General features: G+C 44.4%; 1 protein-coding gene across 1 annotated transcript in view; it reads right to left on the minus strand.

Annotated features, from left to right (window-relative positions):
- CFAP61 (cilia and flagella associated protein 61) overlaps window positions 1-23,820 on the minus strand; it is a 255,401-nt gene that overhangs the window by 184,867 nt on the left and 46,714 nt on the right. The window contains 2 exon segments of the mRNA XM_047771596.1: window positions 1,832-1,923; window positions 22,119-22,278. Of these exon segments, the coding sequence (XP_047627552.1) occupies window positions 1,832-1,923; window positions 22,119-22,278 (252 nt within the window).

The following is a 23,820-nucleotide window of genomic DNA, read 5'->3' on the forward strand; positions in this document are numbered from 1 at the left end:
TTTATTTTTTTCATGCAGGAAAGCATATCTAGCTTCTATCACTCCATCTTTGCCAGAAGCAGAAATTCCTCACACTAAGTTCTTTTTTACCTATTCCATTCATCAGCTTCACTTCCCTCAATCCTGTCACTGCCAAACAAGCTTCTTTAAAAGGTTCAAGGGTCCCTCAGTCCCTTCTTCTGGGATGTTTTCCACCCTGGTTTCCACATCCTGAATTAGGCGTTTTCCTCTTCCTACCATTCACCACCTCCTGAAGGCTGAGGCTGGGTTTTGTTCTCATGAGTACCCTCAGCACTTAGCAGAGCCTGGCCGTTGTGAGTGTCCAGCCTCTGTGTGGAAGACAAATCAGTCCTTGAAATACAACACCCACCCGGCTACAGCTTGGGTCCTTTTGTGGTGTGGGGTATAAGAAGGCATTTTCCATAGAGACAATGTGAAAAGCTGTCAGAATGAGCCAGGCAGCCTAGTGCTAAGATCAAGGTCCTTGCTCCCTCCTCTTCTTCCCAAGATCTTCTCTGCATGAGCTGATGGGCAAGGGGAATCTTGTTCGGTCCAAAGTTGGAAAGGAGAAAAAAAGAGAGTTGGGAGCCGGAGTCCAGGAAGCAATGGCCCTGCACCAGCTCCCCATGCTGGCCCTAGGTGGATGGAAGAGTCAGGAGGACCAGAAGTGAGAGGGCCTGTGCAGAGAAACATGTACTGGGATTCTGGCCACACATGGTACTGATGCAGAGTCAGGCTGACAATAGTAGCCCAGAGATTACCCTGTCCTTCTCTCACCTTGGTGAGACCTCGTTTCAGAAGACACAAAGGACATGCCCTGAGGTCCTGCAGGAGCAGGTGAGCAGAGCCCAGTAAATAGGGGCATTTCTATTTCTCTGAACCACTAGCAGTCAGAATTTAGCAGAGATGGAACTCTGGGGCCCCGGTAGATCCCGGGGCCCACCCCCCAAATTCTATGTCCTCTACTACATGGCTGCCTGTGGCCTCCTTGGGTGTGGGTTTGCCCCCTCCCCCCACCTTAGGTCAGAGCAGCAGCACTGGGAAAGCAGGAGTGTGTGGGAAGGCACTTCTGCAGAGTCCAGGCAGGGACAGGGAGCCAGGAGCTTGCCAGCAGGTGCCTCTATGGCCTGTGGGGCCCAGTCAGGCAGGAAGGAAAATCTGCCTCAATTAAGTCTGTGGACAAGGTGGGTTTTCTAACTGGCTTTATCATTTTTTTAAACTAAAGTATAGTTGATTTACAGTGTTGTGCCAATTTATGCCATACAACATAGTGACTGGCTTTATTATTATTATTATTACTATTTTTAGGGCCATACCCATGGCATATGGAAGTTCCCAGGCTAGGGGTCGAACCAAATTAGAGCTGCAGCTGCCGGCCTACACCACAGCCACAGCACTGCAGAATCCTGCAACCTACACAGCAGCTCATAGCAACACCAGATCCTTAACCCACTAAGCGAGGCCAGGGATCGAACCTGCATCCTCATGGATACTAGTCGGGTTTATTACTGCTGAGCCACAATGGGAACTCCGAGGTTGGCTTTAAATGAGCTGTTCTATCCACCTCAGCCTCCTGAAATCAGGGAATGAGTGAGAAGGGAGGTGGAGACGGGATGGAATTCCATCTTTACTTGGATTCTTGAAGTTGCCTTGAGGCTCTAATTTGTTACAAACACACGATCTTTGTTCCCCGAACCCCCCCCCCCTTGTCCCCCAGATCTTAGTGCTGGTAAGACCTTCCCCTCTGGGGAGCAGGACCACCCCTGGCCCTGATGGCACCAGCAGCCCCTGGGCCCACCCCGCCCCCAGGCTGGGAGACACTCTCTGTTACCTGGATGCTCTCCTTGGCCTCCATGGAGACAGTTTCCCGCAGCTCCTTGACTGTTTTCTGGGAGTCCTGGCTGCTGCTCCTGAGCTCAGTATCTTTGAGAGAAAGAGTAGCACAAGGACAGAAAAGAGATGATAAATATCTTCCGAGCACAGGAAATTGGAGGCAGCATAGAAATGTGTTTCTAAACTGCAGCATAGGAGTTACTGCTGTGGTACAGCAGGTTAAGGATCAGGCATTGTCTCTGTGGTGGCTTGGGATGCTTCTGAATTTTGAGTTCAATCCCCAGCCCCGTGCAGTGGGTTAAGGATACAGAAATGGCGCGGCTGTGGCATAGGTCGCAATTGTGGCTTGGATTCAATCCCTGGCCTGGCAACTTCCATATGCTGTGGGTTTGGGAAAAAAAAAAAAACAAAACTGTACATCTGAAGAATTCTATTGTTGAGGGGCAGGTGGGGAGAACAGAGTCTTCACAGCCCACCCTGATTCTGACCTCTCCTTGCCTCATCAGCACGATGGAGACAAAGTGGTACCTGGACCTACAAGAGCTGTGTAGATAAAGTGATGCCACCCCCCTGGGCCCTGGAACCTGCCAGTGACCAAGCTACCTTTCACTGGAGCTACCTTTCACTTTGAAGTTTACAACAACTGATGACCAATCTCCTGGGTGGTGGGCTTTGAAGTGATTTTAAGAGGAATCAGGCAGGGGGTGGGGGCTGGGGTAGTTCCCGTTGTGGCTCAGTGGGTTGTGAACCCAACTAGGAACCATGAGGATGCGGGTCTGATCCCTGGCCTTGCTCAGTGGGTTAAGGATCTAATGTTGCCGTGAGCTGTGGTGTAAGTCACAGATATGGCTTAGATCCCGAGTTGCTACAGTTGTGGCGTAGGCCCACGACTGCAGCTCTGATTAACTTCCATATGCCATAGGTGTGGCCCCCCAAAAAGCAAAAACAAAAAAAAAGAGCAAAAAGAAAAGGAACAGAGGAAAGACTACCATCAGCCATATCAGTGCTCTCAGAACACAGAGATTAGCACATAGGCTGCTTTCCCCATGTTTGGAAATACTGTGAACGTGCATCTGAACTTGGCCATGATTTTCACTTTTCTACTTTCTAAATAAGAAGAACTGGAGCTAAGGTTATTGCTTTAATGTTCTGGAAAGTCAACCATCAGGGTAGTGGTCATGTATTTAGTCTTCACTCAAAATTGGAGTGGAACCAATGTTTTCCCATTTTATCTAAAAAGCTCTTCCCTCTCCCCCTCTATCTTGTCATCCTCCTTCTGCTCTCTTTTCTTTCTTCCTGCCAGTCTTTCTCCTGCCCCCCACCACTGTCTCTTTCCCTCCCCCTCTCCCTCCCTCCCACTACATCTCCTCCTTTCTGGCTCATTCTCAGCCTGCTCCTGGTGGGTGGGGTGCAGGGGGGGAATGACTCCCACTGACATCTGCTCGCAGCCTTTGGGCCTGAGCTTAGATCAGCCCTAGGATGCTCTGCCTGGGGGCTGCAGAGACCATGCTGCCAGCATGGCCTGCTGCCCTGTCTTCTTGTTTCTAAGCATCAAAGCAGAGGCTGTGGGGCCAGAGGCAGCCGGCTGCTCTCTGCTTCTCCTCTCCCACTGTGTTCCTCCTTCCAGCAGCAGCCGGCATAAGGGCCCCTGCAGACACCCCTCAACCCCAAGACCCCATTAACTCCTGCCCTCTTCCTACTTCTGGCAAAGACGTAGGTGAATGGAGTTCTAAGAGAAAAATCAGATGCCCAGGGAGGCGTAAAGAGCAGAGATGAAGAGGTAGATAATGCACAAGGTACAACAAAAGAGTCGAATCCTGGCAGAGCAAGTAGCTCTTTTTTCTTTCTTTCTTTCTTTTTTTTTCTTTTTCTTTTCTTTTTTTTTTCTTTTTTTTTTTTTTTGGCCACCCCATGGTATATGGAGTTCCCAGGCCAGGGATCAAATCTGAGTCAGGGTTGTGACCTAAACGCCAGAGCTGTGCACCGGATCCTTAATCCATTGCCTGGGCTAGAATCAAACCCGAGTCCCTGCCCCTGCAGAGACACTGTGGATTCTGCTGGGCCACAGTGGGAACTCTGCTCTTCTGGGTGGAGAGCAAATGTCATAAGAAGACAAAGGGTGCAGAATCCCTCTTCTGAAGAAAGATGCTTTAGGGAGAGGAAAACTTCTTGTGTCTCCAGCACCTGAGTGTGCCCTGCTCCCTGCAAACTTTCCAGATCGTCTGTGCGCATTTCCAGCGTTGTCAGGATGGCGAGAGCAGAGGGCTTTTTAGGTTAATTTAGTTTGTTAATGAGATACAACACATACACGGTAAAGTGCATGAATCTCTACGTGTATCTTCCCCCATGTAACAACCACTTTAAGTGGATGTTAAAGCTTTTTCAGGACTTCCCTGGTGGCTCAGTAGGTTAGGGATCCAGCATTGTCACTGCAGTGCCTTGGGTCGTTGCTGTGGCTGGGGTTCGATCCCTGACCCAGGAACTTTCACATGCCCAGCCACAGAAAAAAAATAAATTAATTAAAAAAAAATAAAGGCTTTCCAGCACCCAGAAGTTTCCCTCATCTGCTCTCCAGCCAACATACCTCTTAAAGGGTTCTGACTTTTACCACCATTGATTCATTTTGCTCAACAGCAAAATTTTTAAATTAAAAAAAAAAAAACACATATCAATAACTTCCTATTCATAAGTTGCACTTTATTTTTTAAAAAATATAGTCTTTTCTTGGAGTTCCCAGCATGGTGCAGCAGTAACAAATCCAACTAGGAACCATGAGGTTGTGAGTTTGATCCTTGGTCTCATTCAGTGGGTTAAGGATCCAGTGTTGCCATGAGGTGTGGTGTAGATCGCAGACACAGCTGGGATCTGGTATTGCTGTGGCTGTGGTGTAGGCTGGCTGCTGTAGCTTCAATTCATCCCCTAGTTTGGGAGCCTCCATATGCCATATATATATAGTCTTTTCTTAATTTTTAAATTTGAAGAACGACTAAAAACACAGTCTAGCTTTTACAAAAAAAATCTAGGAGTTCCCTGGCAGCCTATCGGTTATGGATGCAGCATGGTTACTGCTGTGGTTCAGGTAACTGCTGTGACATGGGTTCAATCCTGGCCTGGGAACTTTCACATCCCATGAGCACAGCCAAAAAAAAAAGAAGAAGAAAACTAGACCCCCTCTGTGCATTTATTTATTTATTTAACCGAAGTCTAGTCATATGTTTCAGATTCTTCTCCCTTATAGGTTATTACAAAATATTAAGTAGAGACCCCCGTCCTATACAGTAGGTCCTTGTTGGTTATATATTTGATGCATTTCATAATTAGGACAATATTATGAAATGCCAGAAATCTCAGAGAATGGATCATCTTTGCAATGAACTCTTAAAATCCTCTCACTGTCTGATGGGCTAATGTTCACAGGACAATAACCAATGACAACGACACTGGGCTAAAGAGTTGTGGGTGTTGCCATTCATTACAAAGCAGCTGCTGCGCACATCCCCAGAGATGGTGGAACGGGGCAAGGTGATGCCATGTCTGCCCTGCCTGTGTCTCTGGGGTCCTGTGAGGTTTCATTAGCTCATGTTCTCACTGTGCCCTGAAATCCTCAAATGTGAGGAGCTGTCCCTGAGAAGAGTTGAGGCAGTAGTATTTCATCACGCACAGCCAGAAGCATGACTGGGGCTACACATTTCATTGTTATATTGCTGCTTACACTGCCTAAGTAGCTTGGAAGTCAGAATTAGGGGTTTATTCTGGTGGGACAGAAGGCACCATTTGCTAGGATCTTCTCTATGAGTGAGACTGCTAATCTGAGAAGGGAATTACCATGAAGCCAATAAAGCTGGCGGTCTGGGACCCTCCAAGGCACAGCGCCCACCATGCATTCATAATTTTTTTTTGTCTTTTTTTAGGGCTGCTCCCACAGCATATGGAAATTCCCAGGCTCGGAGTCGAATCAGAGCTGCAGCTGCCAGCCTATGCCACAGCCACAGCAATGCCAGATCCAAACTTCATCTGTAAGCTATGCTGCAACTCACAGCAACGCCAGATCCTTAACCCACTGAGCGAGGCTAGGGGTCAAACCCTCGTCTTCAGGATACTAGTCAGGTTCATTACTGCTGAGCCACAATGGGAACTCCTGTATTCTTTTCCTTAAAGAGAGGTCCCAATTTATAGACCTGAGGTCCCACAAGACATGGGTCTGCCCTGCTCTTTATCTCACAGGAATAATACATAGGGAAAGCAAAACAATGCATTTTGAAGGCTTTTAGGAATAAATAACAGTATACCCTCTGGTGGTTTTTAACATTTAAAAAAGTTGTTTTTGTGAAATGAGATAAAGTGATTCTAAAAGAGTAAATATTAAAGAACAGTCAACAACATTTTAAGAAATAAGACCAAAGAGTGGGCCAAATTTTATAACAAATATTAAGATATATCATAAAGCCATAGCTATTAAAAAGTATGTTACTGAGAGTAGGAACAGAACAGAATAGAATCCAGAAAATGGTCAGAAGATGATGATATGCTCTTTCTTTTGCTTCTTTTCTTTTCTTTTCTTTTCTTTTTTTTTTTTGGCGCCATCTGGGGCATATGGAAGTCCCTGGGTCAGGGACTGAATCTAAGCTGCGGCTGCCACTTACCCCCCCAGCTGCAGCAATGCCAGATCCTTTAACCCACGGCACCAGGCTGGGGACTGAACCCTCATCTCTGAAGCAACCCAAGCCACTGCCTTTGGATTCTTAACCCACAGGGCACAGTGGGAACTCTGATAATATGTTCATTTACATTAAAGGTGGCATTGGTGGAGGAAGAATAAACTACAAATTAATAGTACTAACCAGATGGGAAACAATTAATGTGGGCCCCTGTTTCATACAATATACGAAGGTCATTTGCAGATATATTAACAACCTAAAGTTTTTTTAAAAATACTTTTAATTACTAGAAGAAAACATAGGAGAATACTTCTATTATCTTGTGTGGGGGGGAATCCTTCCTTAAGAATGTAGAAGACAAAAGTCATAAAAGAAAAAGGTTGACATACATGACCCCATCAAAATCTATGGACTTCATATACAAGCATAGCAAGAGGTCCAGATGAGACATACTAAAGTTATAACAATGGCCGTTTCTGGGGATGAGAGGAAGAACCAGGGTTGGACATTGATCAAGGGAATTCGACGTCAACTGCATTATCCTAACTTTTTAAATGAGGACAGTCATGTATTATTAATGCAATTAAGATTCAAAAAAATTTAATTATGAAAATAAATTTTCTATCTTGGCTATATTGCAAAATAGTCATTTTTGTTTAGTATTTTAATATTATGGATAATTTCATTAAAAACTAACAAATGAATTTAAGCCACTCAGTTTTTTGTCTTTTTTTTTTTTTTTTTTTTTTTTAGGGCCGCACCAGCGGCATATGGAGGTTGCCAGGCTACAGGTCAAATCAGAGCTTATGCCACAGCCACAGCATCACCAGATCCGAGCTGTGTCTGCAACCTATACAACAGCTCATGGCAACACTGGATCCTTAACCCACTGAGCAAGGCCAGGGATCAAACCCGCATGGATACAAACCCGTGTGGATACTTCATTAACCACTGAGCCACAACGGGAATTCCCGAAGCCACTCAGTTTTAACTAGGGGAAAGATTAGAGGTTCAAGTTAAGTCATTCATACGATTGAAGTTCAGCGAAGAACGAGGCACTCTGTGATACACCAAGAAGTACGCCATGAATCAAACATGGTCCTCACTCTAACAGGCTCACAAGTGATCAGGGTGTGTGGGCGTGCATGAGGATGCCCACTCACATGCGTGCATGCATGCACACACATATACCCCCCTGCAACCCGCTAAAGCAGAGGTAAGAACGAAGCACATCGAGGGTTCATTTATTTATTCATTCACTCATTTAAAAATTTATATTTTACACCTACCATCTGTTAGTCATTAACATTCTAGATGCCGGGGATCCAGCAGTGAGCTCTACTGCCCTGCACACGGAGCAAGTCCACAAGAGGAGGAGGAATGAATGTGAAGCTACGGTAGAGGGCAGTAGAGGGCAGCACAAGATAGGAGCAGGGGCACTGCTTTGGGTTGAGCGGTCAGAAGCATCCTTCTGGACATTTAAACTGATGTGTAAAGGCTAAGAAGTAGACAATGGATTACTGATGCAATCAAAAGATAGAGAGAATCAACCAAATCCTGAAGGTCTTTTAAAAATACCCATTAAATTGACACTGGTAGATTAAGAAAGGAAAAGACACAAATAAAAAATACAAGGAGGATTTCCTGCTGTGGCACAACAGGATCAGCAGTCTCTCTGGAGCCCTGGGATGCAGGTTCAGTCCCCAGCCTGGCACAGTGGGCTAAGGACCCTACATTGCCAAAGCTGTGGCAGAGATCACAACGGTGGCTAGGATCTGATCCCTGGCCTGGGAACTCCACCTGCCATGGGGTGGCCAAAAAAGAAAAGAAAAAAAAACCACTAAAAAACAGAGAGAAACATAGGGGGCATCTATAAAGTAATACGGTAGCTATACACCCATTTCAACATTGAATGTAAATGACCTAAATAACATAATGAAAAGATAACGATTGTCACACTAGATAAAAACAATAACCAAACTCTATGCTATTTACAGGAGACACACCTAACATGTAAGGAAATAGGAAGGATGAAAATAAAACGATGGAAAAAGATAGAGCACTCAAGTATGAATCAAAGGAAGCAGGTGTGGCCATATTAAAGTCAGAAAAAGCACACTTTAAGGCAACGAAGCATCACTAGAGACAAAGGACACTTCATTACTGATTTTTCGAAGTTCAAGGAAGATACGACTTAAAAATTGTGTACCTAATAAGTAACACAAACTCAAAATATATAATGAAAAATGATGGCTATGAGTAAAAATTGGTACACACACAATCAAAACAGGAGATTTTTAACACACCTCTCATGAATTGATCAAACAATAGATAAAGTCAATAAGGAGGAAATACTTGACATTATCATCAAACATGACTAATTCATACAGAACCCTGCACTAAACAACTATAGGATATACATTCTTTTCATGGACTCAAGGACCATTTGCCAAAATTGACTATATGCTCAACAAAATTTAAAGGATTAAAATTACACAGGGTAAGTTCTCTGATTTCAATGCAATTAAGCTCAAACCTAGTGATAAAAAGATAACTGGAACCCCAAATGGATGGAGAAAATGTGGTATATACAAACAATGGAATATAATTCCAAGAAGGAAATCCTGCAACATGTGACAATATGGCTAAACCTTGGACATATGCTAAGTGAAAGAAGCCTGTTACGGGAAGACAGAGACTACATGATTTTGCTTACATGTGGAATCTAAAATAGTCAAATTTGATAGACGCATAGATGAAATGGTACGTTCCAGGGGCTGGGGGAGGGGGAAACAGGGGGATGCTATTCAAAAGGTATGAAGTGGGGAGTTCCCTTCGTGGCTCAGTGGTTAATAAACCTGACAAGGATCCATGAGGATGTGGGTTCAATCCCTGGCCTTACTCAGTGGGTTAAGGATCTGGCATTGCTATGGCTGTGGTGTAGGACGGCAGCTATAGCTCCGATTTGATCCCTAGACTGGGAACTTTCATATGCCATGAGTGTGACCCTAAAAAAAAAAAAAAAAAGGTGTAAAGTGTCAGTGGTGCAAGATGAATAAGTTCTAGACAGCTGCTGTACAACACTGCTTGTAATTAACAAAACTGTATTATACACTTCAAAATTTAAGAAAGCAATTCTCATGTTGTGTTTGTACCATAATAAAATAAATTTTTTTAAAAAGATATACTTTTTAAACATTTATCTTATTTATTTTTTGTCTTTTTGCCTTTTCTAGGGCTGTTCCCATGGCACATGGAGGTTCCCAGGCTAGGGGTCTAATTGGAGCTGTAGTCTCTGGCCTATACCAGAGCCATAGCAATGTGGGTTCCGAGCCTTGTCTGCGACCTACACCACAGCTCACAGCAATGCCGGATCCTTAACCCTGAGCAAGGCCAGGGACCGAAGCTGCAACCTCATGGTTCCTAGGCCGATTCGTTAACCACTGAGCCATGATGGGAACTCCTTAAAAAAGATAAATAGGAGTTCCCAGGTGGTGCAGTGGGTTAAGGATCCAGCATTGTCACTGCTGTGATGGAGGTTCAATCTCTGGCCCTGGAACTTTCACAGGCTGCAGGCACAGCAAAAAAATTGTTTTAAATTAGAATAAATAGTTGTGTTTTTTTTTAAAGAAAATGCCAGGAAAATATAAAGATAAATAGCATATACCCAAACACTCTTTTAAATAAGTTACAGGCCAAAGAATAAATAACCCGAAATTTCAAAAATATTGATAGCGAACACATTATAAAACCAAACTTGTGAGTTGCAGCTAAATCCAGGCATAGGGCAATATTTATAGTTTAAACACCCATATTAGGAAAAAAGAAAAACTGAAAATCAGGGAGTTAAGAATTCATTTAAAAATATAGGAAAACAAACATCAAATTCAGCCCCAAAATAAAAAGGACGAAATAATAAAGAAAAGAGCAGAAATAAAATGAGTAAAATAAAACATAAAATAGGGAGAATCAGGCAATCCAAAATTTGGTTCTCTGGGAAATCTAATAAAACTGGTATACCTCTAGCAAGATGCTTTGAGAGAGAATACAAATAATCAAGGTCAGGAATTTGAAAGGGCAGCATCACTACAAAGCTTCAGAACATTAAAAGTATAATAGAAGGGAGCGCCCACTGCGGCTCAGAAGAAACAAATCCAACTAGTATCCATGAGGATGTGGGTTCAATCCCTGGCCTCACTCAGTGGATCAGAGATCCAGCATTGCAGTGAGCTGTGACGTAGGTTGCAGACGAGGCTCAGATCCCGTGTGGCTGTGGCTGTGGCTGTGGTGCAGGCCAGCAACTGTAGCTCCGATTTGACCCATAGCCTAGGAAATTTCCATGTGATGTGGGTACAGCCTTTAAAAAGAAGAAAAAAAAAAGTGAGATAAAAGATGAAGGACAGCCTCAATATTCTCCTAATGCCTTTGAAAATGTAAAGGAAATGTACAGATTCATAGTAAAAATTACAAACTACCAAGTAGACCAAAAAAGATCAGTTCTATAACAATTTAAAAAACTGAAAGTGCAAATAAAAACCTTCCCCTGCAGTTCCCACTGTGGCACAGTGGGTTAAGAATCCAACCGCAGTGGCTCAAGTCACTGTGGAGGTGCGGGTTTGATTCCCTGGCCTGGCTCAATAGGTTAAAGGATCCGGCATTGCTGCCACTGCAGCTCGGATTCAGTCCCTGGCCCAGAATTTTCCATATGCCACAGGTGTAGCCATAAAAAGAAAAAAAAAGTTTCCCCTAAAAGTGAACCAGGTTCACATAGCTTCACTGACACATTCTACAAAATATTTAAAGGATAAATATTCCTAATCTTGCATACATTTCCAAAAATAAAAGAAGAGAGACTACTCCTCCAATTGTTTTATGAGGCTGGCATAACCTCATTTCCAAAGTGGGGCAAGAACATTTCAAGAAGTGAAAATTACAGACCAATTTCACTCATGAACATGGCTGCAAAAATCCTCAACAGAACACTAGCGAAAAAAAAAAAAATTCAGCATTGCATGAAAGAATAATACAGATACGTAACTGAATCGCTTTACTATATGCCAGAAAAAACCCACTATAAATCAACTATACTTTGATTCAAAAAATAAATAGTGGGCTCTGATAACCATTTCTGGATTGTATTCCAGGGATGGATCAGTTGGTCAACCTCCACAGCTGTCAGAAACTAAGGCCTAATTACCAAGCTCACTGCCCAGAACCACGCATCTTAATGACAATACATATTTGTAACTTAGTAGGTAAAAGAAGGGAGGAAAAGATCTTGGGTTTTAATGTGCATCTCAGTTTTAAGGAAGCTGAATATTTTCTCACATTTATTATGAATAATATTTTTTGTATAGTTTTGTGGTTTACATAAGTTTTTCTTTTCTCTAAAGTATTTCCTGTAGATGGAAATCAGCACTCAGTAATAAGACAGGAAGTCTTTTCCACGTGGAATTTTTGTGTAATACATACATACAGTTGAAATAACTTTCTAGGCCCAAAATGGAGCTGCTCCTGCCAGGGGAGGTGGGGAGGGGGGCTGGGAGGAGTAGGCAGGTGTCAGCAAGCTGAAACAGAGAATTTTCATATCCCTGTAAATGCTACACTTGCCCAGAAATGCAGTATATTCAGTCAGCCAATTCCCAAATGCCAAATCAACTCTGGGTCTTCTAGCCCTGAACAAAGTTGACTGTGTAGCCAATCAGATATCTTCTAGTTTTCTCTTCCTTGTTCTTTATTCTTCATCCTATAAAAGCTTCCTGCCTTCTGGCCCATTTTACAGTTCTCTGAAAAGAGACTGTCCACTTCATGAAGTTGTTAAATAAAGTTTGTTTATATCACCTAAATTGTCTTCTTTAATCTTTCTTAACAATATATACATATGCATATGTATACACACACACGTATCTCTCCACAATTAAATACTAATTATTCTTTAATCTTCATATACTAAATGACGCTGTTCTAGACAAAAAATCTAACTTTCTAAAGTTGATTCCAAAGAAACAGAAAATCTGAATATATGAATAACCTTGCAGGGAGAACATTGTCTAAGATGAATGTGAGGTTGGAGCCAGCCTCCCAGGAGACTGTTCCCAGGCTTCCGCTGAGCAAGCCCTCGTATTCCCGGAAGTCTGCAAACACCAAAGCCAGAGCAAGGTGAAGTGGGGAAAAGGCTTCAACCCAGAAGCAAAATAACCAGCTTCATGATGGGCTTGGAATGAATGCATTTTCCTTTGTTTGCTATCGTGTGCAAAGATGTGCGATTTTTAGCAATTGCTTCCTTAGTTGCTTCACTCACTCGGGTTAAATCTGCTCTGTGATATTTTCAGAGTTGTCCAAAAAAAACCCTGTGTAAACAGACACAGAACTCACAGTGACCCCAGTGCAATGGGTGTAGTCGCTGACAGCCAGTTTAATCAAGGGGGAATTCAGAGCATTCACTGCAAGCAATTCGATTTTCAAGAGAAAAGTCAGCAGGATCAAACAGCCTGTTGGGATGAAAACCCTCAGCATCACCCCTGTCACCATGTTTTCTAGCAACTAACTCCTGACACCATATAGTGTAATAGCCAAATTACTATAATTATCCTGCAACACAAGTGCTATATCAACATTATTTTAAACATGGATTTTTTTTGCATAATCTTTCATTATTATCATTCAGCCTCCCATTTGGAAATGGAAAACAACAACAAACTGCGCTCTCCCCCCAAAAGAAGAAAGGTCACCAGAGAGAACAAATAAGAGGGCTATTTACATGTGAATGTACTAAGAGAGATGTGTTTCACAGTCAAATACACTCTTGAAATTCATTAAATGCCTTCTCCCCTGCGTCATAAATATGAGCAAAAGAGACATCGCCTACTGAGAAAATAATCCCAGTACACAATGATCATAACGAATATAAATAAAGCCACTTTTCTTTCAAAGACCTCAAGGCCCTAAATAAAATGCATTTGTATTTCTACCATGGAGAAATGAATCTGACTGGGGAGAGCGGCTCCCAGGGCTGAGGAGGAGAGTGGGAAGGTGGTTCCTAAGCATCCTGCTCTCTGCAAAATAACTGATTCCTACAAGGGTGCCCTCACTCATTGCTGCTGTTGTTAAAGGCATTCAAAGGGCTTAGAAACCAGTATTCGAACGAAAGTAGAAAATCGGTGTCGGGTTTTATTCAATAGTCAAAAGACTTCTGGGGCTATGACCCTGACTGGACCAGGGTTTTTTTTTTTTGGGGGGGGATGTCTTTTTTAGGGCTGCGCCCAAAGCATATGGGGGTTCCCAGGCTAGGGGTCGAATCAGACCTGTAGCCGCTGGCCTACACCACAGCCACAGCCCTGAGGGATCTGAGCTGCATCTGCGACCTACACCACAGCTCACAGCAATGCTGTGATCCTCAACCCACTGAGTGAGGCCAGGGATGGAACCTGCATTCTCATGGATGCTAGATTCATTTCCCCTGAGCCACGACGGGAACTCCTGGACCTGGTCTTAGGTCTGGATCATCTCCTTCCTGGTCTGTTACCAGCCAGTGGGGTCTGCCCAGGGAACCATGCAAGAGTTTATACTGTTGAAGCCAAAATTTGTATTCTAAGGCAAGTCAAGGAAAATTTAGACATGAACATTTTTCTCTGCCCTTTGCCCTCCTCTCTCCCCTTGCTGTGCAAGTGTATCTGCATTATGCATCGACCAAACCTCCCCACTGGCAGAACTACCCGCTTGACTCTAAAGAGCAACATTCTTGCAGCATCCTCAAGTCAGCTCCTTATGAGATTACCATTCCTGGAGTTCCCATCGTGGCACAGCAGAAATGAATCTGACTAGGAACCATGAGGTTCTGGGTTCGATCCCTGGCCTCGCTCAGTGGGTTAAGGATCCAGCATTGCTGTGAGCTATGGTGTAGGTCACAGATGAGGCTTGGATCTCGTGTTGCTATGGCTATGGTATTAGGCCAGCAGCTGTAGCTCCAACTGGACCCCTAGCCTGGGAACCTCCATATGCCTCAGGTGCAGCCCTAAAAAGCAAAAAAACAAACAAACAAACAAAAAACAGATTACCACTCCTTGATCTTGTAAGGGGTCACAATGACCCACTGCTTAGTACATACAGATCTGGATTGTGCAAAGTCTCCACATCATTGAACATACAGCCCTCTGTCTCAAAAACCTAGACAATTGTGTTTGACCTCAAAGAGTTCTCGGAGCTTTCTGAGAAGTTGTTCCTGGGTTATAATCCTCAATTTGGCTTGAATAAAACTTTCCAATTCTTTCTTAGATCAGCTGATTACTTTTTTGTCACCACTGTCAGCCTGGCACATGGTGTCAGTCTAGGCATAGGTCTGGAATTATGTGTTTTGTAGACATCTTTTTTTTGGCAGGGGGTGGGGGCACCCATGGCATGTGGACATTCCCACGCCAGGGACCAAACTCACACCACAGCAGGGACAATGCTGGATCCTTAACCCGCTGAGCCACCAGGGAACTCCTGCTTTGTCAACAACTTAGAGCATTAGAACTCATTTAGTCACTTCTAGAAAACCAAAGCTGGCAAGAGTGGGTAAAGTTTTAGAAGAATGCAATTTTGTTACCTTCACCTACTAAAAAGACATTTCGGTTTTGTGACGAATGTGAGTCAGTACATCAGGCTTTGTATGAGCATCAGAAGAAGGGACCTTGTTGCCGTATCTGCATTAATGCTGTGGTCTTGCGCCTTGGTCTCAGGGCTCCAGGGAACCACTGACACAGGATCCTGGGTGTTACAGGCAGAACTGCATCCCCACAATTGAGTACCCCTGGTACCTCAGAATGTGACTATATTTGGAGAAAGAGTCTTTAAAGAAATGAAGTAAAATGAAGTCAGATGGGTGGGCCCTTAAGCCAATGTGACTGGTGTCCTGATAAGAAGAGATTAGGACACAGACAGAACAGGAGGGAAAAACCACGTGAAGACACACAGAAAAGACAGCCACCTGCAAGGCAAGGAGAGAGGCCTCAGAAGAAACCAGCCCTGCTGACACCTGCATCTCAGACTTCAGATCTCCAGAACAGTGAGAAAACAAATTTCTGTGTTTAAGTTTCCCCGTCGGTGGTTCTCTGCTGGGACAGCCCGAACAAACTACCACAGAGTCCTAGTGGGTCCCTGGTTCAGTAACTGCAGAACGTGCTGGGTGATGAATACATGGTTTGAGATGCAGAATGTAAATACCTCGGCAGAAATATTCCTATGCTCTGTACATGAGTGTTTCATCCATGTTTGGAATCCATGTGAAAAGAATAAAGTCAAATACGGAGCAACCCAGACATGTAAAATAGCACTTTAGGAAGAGCGGCTAGAAAGACCCTGGCTATTTGATGCACTATTTGATACATAAGACTTGGTTGAGCCATTGTTTCTTAGCTCTGGCAACTAAGCTCCAGATGTTTCCTCCCCCTGCAGAGGAGAGAATATGAGGTAAGAAGCAAATGCAAGTCCAATAAAAGAAATTTAAATAAGACATAAAGAAACATTTCCTGACAATGAGAGTGATTTTTTTTTTGTCTTTTGTCTTTTTAGGGCCGCACCTGGGGCATATGGAGGTTCCCAGGCTAGGGGTCTAATTGGAGCTGTAGCCGCTGGCCTACACCAGAGCCACAGCAATGCCAGGTCCGAGCCACATCGACAACCTACACCACAGCTCATGGCAACACCAGATCCTTAACCTACTGAGCAAGGCCAGGGATCGAACCTGCAACCTCATGGTTCCTAGTTGGATTTGTTTCCCACTGAGCCGTGACGGGAACTCCGAGAGTGTTTCTTTTAATTTAAAAGGCAACAGTGCTATGTTTTTATATGGAGATGTTATAAAAGTTATATTTTGAAGGGCCTTTTAACTATACAGTAAGCAGCACTTTATCTGAGTGGGCTGGTTATAAGGCGTTGTATGGGTAATTATTCTGGAAGTCCATGATTCTGTCACATGAGACTGTGTTTCTCCCCGCCAAAGGCATGCCAAGTTCCATGGAGACTGAGTAATTTATGAAGGTCACCTCGTAGGGCTCTTTCACAACAGAGACTCCAGGAGTTCCTGCTGAGGTGCCAGGGGATCAGCAGCATCTCTGTAGGACCAGGATGCAGGTTTGATCTCGGCCTGGCACAGTGGGTTAAAGGATCCAGCAGTGTGTGGTATAGGTTGCAACTGTGGCTCAGATCTGATCCCTGGCCTGGACCAGGAACTCCATATGCTTTGGGGCAGCCAAAAAAGAAAAAAAACAAAAACAAAAAAAACCCAGGGAGTTCCCACTGTGGTTTAGTGGTAATGAACCCAACTATCCATGAGGATGCAGGTTCAATCCCTGGCTTCACTCTGTGGGTTGGGGATCCAGCGTTGCCACAAGCTGCAGCATAGGTCACAGATGGGCTTGGATCTGTCCCTGCTGTGGCTGTGGCATGGGCTGGCAGCTACAGCTCTGATTCAACCCCTAGCCGGGAACTTCCATATATGGCAGGTGCAGCCCTAAAAAGCAAACAAACAACAACAACAACAAAAACAGAGACTCTTGCTCCCCAGGTCACACCAGCCTATGCGACAAACAGAAATTTTGTCTTTTGCTTGTGCAGGGTTTTTTTATTTGAACTAGTAAATGTGTCAATGCCAGTATAGCTGTGGAAATGTGGGCTGTGGCCCATTTTGCCTTATGCATCATCGAGAAAACGGCCAGCTCACTTCTGATTCCAAAGTCTTTATTGTGATGTTGCGGTGAACAAAAGACCCAGCTTGATTTGCTTTTGCTGGGCAGGGCCAGTGGTGGAGCCAACTGGAAAAAAAAATATTGTTTTGAGCCATTTTATTGTCACTGAAGGAGAATTATTCATAACTGCCAGCATATGGAACATCCTGATGTGTGCTCACTGAGCTTTCAGGGACTCTTGGCATTTGAGGGATCTTGGATCTCATTTGGTCCCGTTTCCCACAAACAGAAAGCCCTTCACTGAGCAGCTATGACTCTTTGTGAATTCTTCTAATATCGGGGGGACTGCTACTTTTCAAGTGGGTACTCACTTAATAAAATATAAACTTCCACTATATTTTCCTTATACTGGAATAAAATTGGCATCCTCAGACTTTTTTCCCATCAGTCCCCATTTAGTCCCAAGGTGTAGCAGATAAAACCCAAAATCTCCAGACATTCCCACTGTGGCTCAGTGGTAACAAGCCCAACTAGTATCCATGAGGACGTGGACTCAATCCCTGGCCTTGCGCAGTGGGTTAAGGATCCAGCATTGCCGTGAGCTGTGGTATAGGTTGCAGATGAGGCTCAGATCCCACATTTGACCCCTAGCCTGGGAACTTCCATATGCTGCATGTGTGGGCCAAAAAGAAAAAAAATTTCTAAGTTGGTGTCATAATTTATATGTGCAGAACATTGGCTAAAAATGGGATCACATACAAAATATTCAAGGAACATGCAGAGTGAACACGCATGGCTAAACTTTTTAGAGCCAATGGAAATTTCTGATATGGCTGAAGGGATGAGGCAGCAAGCTGGTCACAGTGTAACAGCTAAAGAAGGCGGGGCCCCTGTATCAGCTCAGGGATGCCAGGCTGTGAGGTTGCTGTTCTGCTTGGAAGGGATGAGACTGATGTGAAATTGCAAGTTTTACAGCTGGTGGGAAAAGGCCAGACCTTGAGTGGAGGATTTGAGAACAAGCAGTTTATTTGGGAGGTGATTCCAGGAAGCACCAGCAGGATGATGAGGAAGAGAGAATCGGAAGGAAAGACAGGGGACCACGTGTCATTACACAGATTACCAGCGGGAACTTAATCTGCTGGGGGATCTCTGAGAAACAGAATAAAACTCAAGGCCCAGATGTATCCCGGCTGGGAGGTGGGGGAGCTGGAGTATTTACACCCCAACTCCTGTCACTGAGTATAAGTAAGTGTTTTCACAGCTAGTGGGAAGAGTCTAGACCAGCAGGGTCTTGGTGTGGGTTCTCTGAAGTAGAGCCTGGGAGTTCCTGTTGTGGCTCAGTGATTAACGAACCCGACTAGGAACCATGAGGTTGCGGGTTTGACCCTTGGCCTCACTCAGTGGGTTAAGGATCTGGCGTTGCCGTGAGCTGTGGTGTAGGTCACAGATGCAGCTTGGATCTGGCGTGGCTGTGGCTGGGGCTACAGCTCTGATTAGACCCCTAGCCTGGGAACCTCCATATGCCTAGAAAGAAAAAAAAAAAAAAGTAAGAAAGAGAAAAAAAGAAGCAGCGCCTGAGTCAAGGATCCCAGCACAGCTGTTTACTTGGGAGTGATGGAGAAGGGAGCAGCGGGGGTGTGGGGAGTAGGGGCAAGAAACAGGGAAGCAAGAGGCTGCTCTTGGGTGTTAATTTCCCGGCACTTCCAGCCTGTCTCTGGTGCAGGGCAGAGTGGTCTTGCACAGTTCTGGCAAATCCCACAGACACAGAGTGAAGATTCCAGAAGACAGAAGTTGTGCAAACACACACACACATACCACACACAGTTACTGAAAACTCCTAAAAGTGGTAACTCATTAAATAACTCATTGAAGTGAAAAAAATGAATCGTGTGTTGGTGTGGTGGACCCACCACTGCAGTCTGCAATCACAGTCATCCAAGATAAAAAGTCATCTTGTCAAGCGGAAGGCTGTGCTGGGTCCTGGGTCAGTCCCTGATGAGCTATGTAATACCTTTTGTGAGTTTGGACCTGTTCAAGCTCTCCTACACCAAGTGATGAGGATAAAATGAGATGATTCCTACTAAAACCCTTTGAAAAGTAAAAGCATAAACAAAATGCAAGGTATAAGGCACACAGTGATGTGTGCTCATTGAGATGAGAATTTTAGTTCATATTTTAGAGAAATTATATTTCCTTTAACTTGAGACTTTCATCAGAAAAAAAAATGAACAGGAGATCAGAGCACATTTCGAATTTTCTGTGGCGCCTCATGCTTTGTTGTTGATAGGAAGATGGCAGCAAAATGTGCTGCTCTTTGCTTGGATGTAATGATCTGTTGGTGATTTGCGACTCCATCCCTGAGTTATTTGGAAGTCTACAATAGTGCTCTCTGGTGACAACTTCATAATCACCTTTGCATCAGTGAACACAAAGCTGGATTTTCATAAATGAACAAGGCACACAAAATAACAAGAGAAGCTTTCCTATTTCCTTTACATACCACCCTGTCTTAGATCAACTAATTTTAAGTAACAACATTAAAGGCAGTAGAAAGAGGTAAGATTTCTTTCAGCTTGCATATCTCTGGGGCTTTTGCTAGAAAGATATACTAGATTGTGTGTGTTTTTCAGTCCTGAGTTCAGCCTAAATTTTTAATTTTGTCCCCACCCATAAAGTTTCTAAGATAGGGAGTTCCCATCGTGGCTCTGTGGTTAATGAACCTGACTGGTGTCCATGAGGATGCAGGTTTGAAACCTGGCCTTGCTCAGTGGGTTAAGGGTCTGGCGTTGCTGTGAGCTGTAGTGTAGGTTGCAGATGTGGCTCGGATTCTGTGTTGCTGTGGCTGTGGCATTAAAGAGCAAGTTAAAAATGACTACTTGCAATAGACTTGAGCTCCAATTCGACCCCTAGCCTGGGAACTTCCATATGCCATGGGTGCAGCCCTAAAAAGCAAAAAAAAAAAAAAAAAAAAAAGTTTCTAAGATAGGAATTTTCCAGTCATTCTATGTAGCACCTGAGCCACTCAGAAACACACTGGGAAGGACTCTGTGCTTGGCATGGGAGCCAAGCACATCATAGAGATTCTAACAGTTAACCTTCCCAGCAAGTCTTTAGGTTACTATTTTTAATCTCCATTTTATACTCAAGAAAACTGAGCCATAATAGCAATGTAATGCTGCCTTCAAGAAGAATTATATATCTTCGTAAGTGACAATGATAACCTATTGTTCAGGAACTGTCTCATGCTGAAAGTTGATTCAGAACCCTCCTCTAGCTCTTGGCTGAGAAGCCTGGGCCAGCCAGCCTTCAGCATTCAACAACAATGACCTCCATCCAGTCTCTCTTTCAGGAAGAGTGTTGTCATCAGTACAAAAGGAACCCCCATCCCCATCTGTGGCTCTGCAAGTTCTTTGTCAAGGGTGTGGACTTTCACATGAGCTCTGTGCACGTGGCTTCCCAGCCAGCCAGCAGCTAAGATCTGCCAAATCAACCATTGCTATTGTAGAGGTTTTCAAGTCCTCTGTCAATCATTGCTCCCAACCTGCTCCTCTTCCTATTTTTAAACACTCTGGATATAACCTTTCAGACATGAGAAAGCAGAGCTGTTCAAAATGCCTTTGTTTTAACCTGGGAACCCTGGAGCAGCTAAAAGCCCCATCTGAAAGTGATAATAATGACGGCTCAAGAGGATGGTTTGCACTGATGGGACTGAGTTTGCTTGAGACACTGAGGAAAGCCCTTGAGGTGAGTGGTCTGAGATCCCACAATGCCCCTCTGGGGGAGGTATTACTACCATTCCTGCTTGACCAATGAAGAAACCCAGGTCTGGAGAAGTGAATTAATACGCCCCGCCTCCATCTGCTTGATTTAAGAACCGAAACACCTAACCTCGAAGACACTCATGGACAGACACAGGAAGGCCTCGCTAAAGCACTGAAGTTTGAGATTTCCCAGTTTCACTGGGTGAAAAATCCTAATACAATGTGTTTAAACCAGTTTTACTGTGGTGTACGGCTAGAAATAAGCAAGTTAAAGATGACTACCTGCAATAGACCCATACTACATTATAATTTGTCAAAGACACAAAAATAGAGGCACCAATTGCTGGGATTCAAACTTAAAGGCAAATATGAAAATACATGTATTTCATATATGAAAAAGAATATATATATATACATATAAATATATATGCGTATAACCGAATCGCTTTGCTATACACCTGAAACTAATGCAGCATTGTAAATCAACTATACTTCAATTTAAAAAAATAAAAAACTTAAAGGCGTATAGAATTTCTAACATTCCTGACTTGAAAAATTTACCTATCATATTCAAGTTTTGTGTTGTACGTGTGTACAAGTAAAATCCTAAAATGCTGGGCTTTCCCATCGTGGCTTAGTGGTTAACGAACCCGACTAGTATCCATCAGGTTGCAGGTTTGATCCCTGGCCTTTCTCAGTGGGTTAAATAAAGTTCCCGCATTGCCATGAGCCGTGGTGTAGGTCGCAGATGTGGCTCGGATCCCACATTGCTATGGCTGTGGTGTAGGCCAGCAGCTGTAGCTCCGATTTGACCCCTAGCCTGGAAACCTCCATATGCCGCGGGCACAGCTCTAAAAACAAATAAATAAAATAAGTAAATAAATTATAAATAAAATAAATCCTGCAGTGCTGCCAGTTATTTCCCCATAATTTATCCCAACCCTAACAACAAACATTCTAGGGGCTGATAACCTGAATTTAGGAAACCAGGGCAGCAAGGCCACAGTATCTGTCTACGCCTTGCTCCTGACTCCCTGTACTCACAGATATGTGCACAAGGAGGCCAGGATCCACAGGAATTACCCCTGAAAGGGGACTGGAGACAGAGCTGTGACACGTGCCACTTAGTCTCATCACCCAGCCCAGAGCATGGCACATGCATCGGCATTCACCCCTGGCTCCTGTGCAGGCCACCTTACCTGGGATCTCTTGAGCACTTAGCTCAGGGGGCGGTTCCAAAACATCACTGGGGTGCGGGGTGCAGAGTCCATGGAAGGGCCCCAAGTCAAAGCATTCATGTAGGAGCTGCAAGTTCACTCTGGAGCACAGGCTCATGAACCCGACAGCCACACCTTCCACCTGAAACATCCAAGACATGGGCTGACTGACTTCAAAGGAATCCTCATCATGAAACTTCCATAAGCTGGGTCCGGGGGGTACCTGATGGTTTAGCAGGTGCTCTGAGATGTCTGAAGGAGGGAGTGGCCCATGTCCCACACAGTACGGCACGGCACAGCACGTGGCACACACAACAGGCTCACAAACCATGCAGTGGGCGACTGCTATGGACAGTTTCCAGAGGCAGGTCTATAACTTGGGGAAGTGGCAGGGAGTCCTATTTGGAAATTTGCCGACAATGCCTCTGCCTGCCCTGCATCTCTTTATTTCCCCACTGCGAGCCCGGTCTCCTGTCCTTTCCTCCCCTCCACCACGCGCAGGGCTTGTAGGACCAACCATTGCTCCAGGGTCCATCTGATCAACCCAGTTCAGAGAAAGTTCATGGTCAATAGCTCCTCATCAAGCAGGAACGCTTCAATGTTCTTGAACTCATTTACTTATTTAATGGGATGGTTTCACAGGGAGGAAATTTGATAAAGGAGGTTTGTTGCAAGCTCTGGGTCAAGTCAACTCATCTCCCTGGTTCGCCAGGTGGGTCTGGTCTACAGGGCCATCACCTCCCAGCATCCTACCTGATTCTGAACCTCCTACAATGGCTCTTTCATAAGGAATGATTTTAGGCCTTTGATGAAGAATATGTAAGTGGGAGATGAGGGTGACAGTGCGACATAAGAAATATTTGGGAGTTCCCGTCGTGGCTCAGCAGAAATGAATCCGACTAGTGTTCATGAGGATGCAGGTTCAAACCCTGGCCTCACTCAGTGAGTTAACGATCCGGCATTGCCGTGAGCTATGGTGTAGGTTGCAGATGCGGCTTGGATCCAAAGTTGCTGTGGCTGTGGTGTAGGCCAGCAGCTGTAGCTCTGATTCAACCCCTAGCCTGGGAACTTCCATGTGCTACAGGTATGGCCCTATAAATCAAAAAAAAAAAAAAAAGAGAGAGAGAGAGAGAGAGAAATATCTGGTCTTTCCCCTTCACTTCTGGCACGAAGCTACTAAAGCACTTGTAATTTCCTGAGAGAAGCAGCTTTTGTTTTTCACACTAAGCTTCTTTCAACCATACAGGAATTTAGGCTGAGGTGACTGTTGGAGAGCAGGGGCTAGTTACCAGGGGAATCAACCATGTGATCAGAGAACTGGAACTTTCAGCCTCACCCCCCACCCGCCCCCGACATCTAGGAAGGGGAGTGGGGATGGAGATTGAGTTCAATCACCAATGGCCAATGATTTAATCCAGTTAATAGAACCGCCATCAACACCCCTAAACAATAGGGTTGGGGAGTTTCTGGACTGGTGAACAATGTGAGGTGTAGGGCAGGGGGGTGCATGCCCAGAGAGGGCATGGGAGCCCTGCGCCCCCTCCCCTGCACCTTGCCCCACACGCCTCTTCCATTCAGCTGTTCCTGAATTCTATCATTTACAATGAACTGATGATAGCAAGTCAAGTGTTCCCTTGAGTTCTGTGAGCCCTTCCAGCAAAGCGTCAAACCCAAGAGGGTCACA

The sequence above is a fragment of the Phacochoerus africanus genome, chromosome 3, assembly GCF_016906955.1.
Source record: "Phacochoerus africanus isolate WHEZ1 chromosome 3, ROS_Pafr_v1, whole genome shotgun sequence".
In the NCBI taxonomy this organism is placed as follows: domain Eukaryota; kingdom Metazoa; phylum Chordata; class Mammalia; order Artiodactyla; family Suidae; genus Phacochoerus; species Phacochoerus africanus.